We start from the raw sequence: 3,948 nt of genomic DNA on the forward strand, positions 1-3,948 counted from the left end.
AGTTCAGACGTGTGCTCTTCCGATCTTACTCACATATGAAAAGTAACTCCACAATTTTTTGCTTTGGAAAAACCACATAAAATACAGCTAACCATTTTTTAATTATATATATAGAAATATATTTATATAATATAATAGCCTCAATATAATTATAACCTCACGAGTCACGTGACCTCTTAATATGTGAAATAGTCTTCCATAGTTCCATGCTCGATCAAAAGCCAATCAAAAGTTTCTACTATAGCGCCGTTTGCGGTTAAACAGTGCGTTAGATGGTTGACTGGTGATGTCATTTCCGATTACAAATTTCTTACCCCCACCATCGGTATGCTCTCTCCAGTCCTCCATGCTCTTTGTCGGATCGCGAAACTAGCGCCAGTGCGCGTTCCAGTATTATTATATTTCAGCGAGCACATCTCTATCTTTATTACACCATGCTCTAGCCCTTCTAGCGAACGCGTTCCATAAGATTTGTTCTCTTTGTGCCACGCGATTCATGGCGGTGCGTGTACTGTGCCGCTGACAATGAGCCGCGGCGGTGACTGTGATAAGTGATCCGTGTAAACCCATCCTCATCGCTGAACGCGAGCAGTGGCAGTGGAGAAAGATCGCACGTCGGCTGGTGTTAGAGCACACCTCTTGATGACTCGCGCTTTACGTGGGCCGCAGGCAAGCCGGAGCTCGCAATTATGTTCGATGTACCGCAGAAGTTCTACGAGCTGTGTCGCCTTTGTTTATCCCTGGAGGGTGACAAGTATTCCATATTCGCGGAGGGGGGCACCCAGCAGAATTTCGCCGAGAAGATATCGGCGTTCCTGTCAATCACGGTGAGTGGGTCGCGGCTCGCGATTAAATCCGCGATTTTATCGGACGCGACCATCTGTGGGGTACCTTTCGGCCGCGGCCGTGTATGCGTCTCTCCGTCTGCGTCGTTCTCATCGTCGCCGTGCTATCGCCTTCTCTTTTTCTCGCTCCCTTTCCTTCTCCCTTCGCTCGCTCGCTCGCTCGCTCGGCTTCGGAGGCGCTCTCGCGCGCGCACTCTACCGCGAGACTCGTAGTCGCGCTTCTACTCGCCGCTTCTCTCTCTAGCGCGCGCGCTCTCGCGCACGCGATCGCACTCGCACTCGCGCGCACGGCCGACCGCGCGTCACCGCGATCGCGTGAATGTGTGTATGTGCGCGTGCCACGAGAGAAAGTTTGGCAAGAGATGTGTCCGCGAGATAAGCCGACGAGCAGCAACGGCATTTAAAATGGCAGTGATAAGCCCCGCGCCGAGAAGCGTGGCAAGCGGAACTACGGCCGCGCGAGTCATAGAGGGGGCCGGGGAGGGGAGAGAGGCTGCGGCTCCTTATTTGGACGGCCTGTTATCATGTTTCACACGCGAATTCCGTTGTCACGCCGCGCGTTATCCGCGCGCTGCTCACCTTATATCGCTGCTCCTTTTAATTTATCGAAGGCGTCCATTCGGCCGACGCCGATCGGGAGGCACGATCTCGATCATTATTTGCGAGCTCGAGTTTTTATCGTAAAACTTATATACACGAGAGATAGATCGTCCTTCTATTCGCAATTCTTAATATAAGCAAGAACATAAGCGAGAACTAAAAACGCACACGATATACCGAAGGCATTTTCTATTCGATATTTTATTTGATAGAATATTTAATGTTTTTTAAAGACTTACATTAAGATTCGTGTTAATAAGATCTTATATATTAGATTTATTAGAATTTTTATTGAAAGTTTATATCAGACTTATAATTAGAGTTCTTATTATTAGACATTAGTGAATTTTATATCATTTTACATAAATGAATTTTTCATTTTTGTGTAAAGTTAATGATTGATTAAATCAAATTTATTTATTAAAAAATATTAAAATATTTATTTAAAAAATAAAATTACTATATATTTACTATATATTTCTAGTAATTTGCAATTTGCATACTATCAGTTTTATCTCTATAAGAAGAGTTTTGTTACAAAATTGAATCTTGTGTGTGTTTATATGTGTGTAAATACATTTAATACATATCTTTCAAATTTGTTACTCTTGTCAGTTTGTTACATGATTAATTCTTGATAGGTAAAAGACGATGATTCCTTACCGCTGATTATCTGCCGGGAATGCGTAGATAAGTTGAACATGCTGGACAATTTTCGCGAAGTGTCGCAAAAGTCTGACGTCTTACTCAAACAGTACCTGGATTATACCAAGCAACAGTCGTCCCATGACGAGCAGGTATATTGGATTTAAATTGTTTGTGAGATTAAGTGAGACATTTTACGCACGTTTTAAATGTGTTAAATTGAAATGTGTTAAATTGCAATCCTATATCTAGAGAAAAGAAAGCAAGAAATAGATAATATATGCACGCCTTTTTTTCTTTTGGATTTTTAGAAAGAGTCTTTCTCCACTGCCAAAGTAGCGGGCGAGAGCCCTCTGCAATCGGTCCTCGAATTGAATAAAATGTTGTTCATCGAGGAGCCTAACTCCGAGCCGGCCAGCATTAATCAAAACATAATACCTCAAACTCAAACGCATCATCTAGAATTGCAGAGCAGTGATATACGAGAACATGATAATATTAAGTGTGAGCCAGATGATGACAACAGTTCCAACAGTTCCGATCCTGAACGACTGGAGATTGAAGATCGCGACGAGCAGGAGATCGAAGGTGAGGAAAATGGTTACGACATGACCATCAGTAAGAGGATTCGAGTCGAAAGTAACTACGATGATTCCGAGTCCAACACAGCGAATTGTAGTCCAGTTAATAGAATGGACACTCCAGAGAGCAACTGCTCTGACACCAACATTGATCAGGAAACGACGAAGCTGTGGCAAGCTCTAGCCAAGTAAGTAAGCTAAATTTACTTGTTTGAAAGTGTTTCGCTCGCTCGATATCTGGTCGGTAGCTAAAGTGTACAAATGTATTCCGTATAAGGTGCTTACATATATAGAGATAGACATTGTGCAATTGATCTTCATAGTCAATAGCAGAAGCATTGATTATATTAATTCATTATTATACTCTAGTTACTCTTAACAATTATTAGATTCTAGTCTACTTTTAATATATTATAACCTTATACATGATTACAGCTTTGTAGTCTCATATTTTGTATGAAATGATAAATTAATGATAATTAATATTTTAAATAAACTAGCCAAATTTAGTCACTTTAGTTTACTTCTTATTGAAAGTGATGTAGATTTTATTATTATTATTATTATTTTAAAGTAACAAATTTGTCATTGTTATTAAAAATTTTTCGATTTTATTTCAAGTCTAATTCAATTATTGCCTTATATTGCGAGTTATATTATTATATCTGGCGATAAAATTATGATCAGGTATTGCCATGATAATTATTTTATATAAAGATTTCTATTTATGATCGCAAATCATAAATTAAACTGATAATAAATATTATGAGCTATTAGATATTTGCAATCGGTAGAATATTAAAGTTACAATTACACGCGTCGATTTGCATTTTGTTAATGCAGCAATAGAAGCTTGGAAATTACGCGAACAAATGGTGATAAATTGAACAATGGATTCCCTGGCGAAGCAACCAATCTACTGCGCTCTTTGATCAACAATAGGCAGATCGGTATTACTGCCATTGATTCGGACTCGAAGATGTACCCGCAAATCAGATTTTACAGGGATACTCAGGGAACAGCTACCGAGCGTACGATGGTTGATTTTCCTGTGCTCGCTAATCGTACTAATATAGGAAGCTTAGAAAATAAGGTAAGTGAAAACCGGTCACAAAGTTAACATTTATATAAAAAGTATGTACATAAAGATAGAAATATCAAGATAATGGAGAGATCGAAAGAGAAAGACAGAGAATTTTGAATGAATATATTTGGATTAGACAGATAAAAATCTCTCTCTTTCTCTCTCTCTCTCTCTCTCTCTATATATAGATCGG

General features: G+C 39.7%; 1 protein-coding gene across 2 annotated transcripts in view; it reads left to right on the forward strand.

Annotated features, from left to right (window-relative positions):
* The first annotated feature begins 452 nt into the window (after positions 1-452).
* LOC105456811 (transcription factor stalky) overlaps positions 453-3,948 on the forward strand; it is a 9,147-nt gene continuing 5,651 nt past the window's right edge. Inside the window, exons 1-4 of one of the 2 annotated variants that reach the window (XM_011701123.1) lie at positions 453-827; positions 2,087-2,242; positions 2,402-2,859; positions 3,515-3,764. In XM_011701123.1, the coding sequence (XP_011699425.1) occupies positions 690-827; positions 2,087-2,242; positions 2,402-2,859; positions 3,515-3,764 (1,002 nt within the window). In that variant the 5' untranslated portion in view covers positions 453-689. The remainder of the gene's footprint in view (positions 828-2,086; positions 2,243-2,401; positions 2,860-3,514; positions 3,765-3,948) is intronic. The other variant, XM_011701122.1, reaches the window with a different exon arrangement.

Source organism: Wasmannia auropunctata, unplaced genomic scaffold (assembly GCF_000956235.1).
Source record: "Wasmannia auropunctata unplaced genomic scaffold, wasmannia.A_1.0 LD335544.1, whole genome shotgun sequence".
In the NCBI taxonomy this organism is placed as follows: Eukaryota; Metazoa; Arthropoda; class Insecta; order Hymenoptera; family Formicidae; genus Wasmannia; species Wasmannia auropunctata.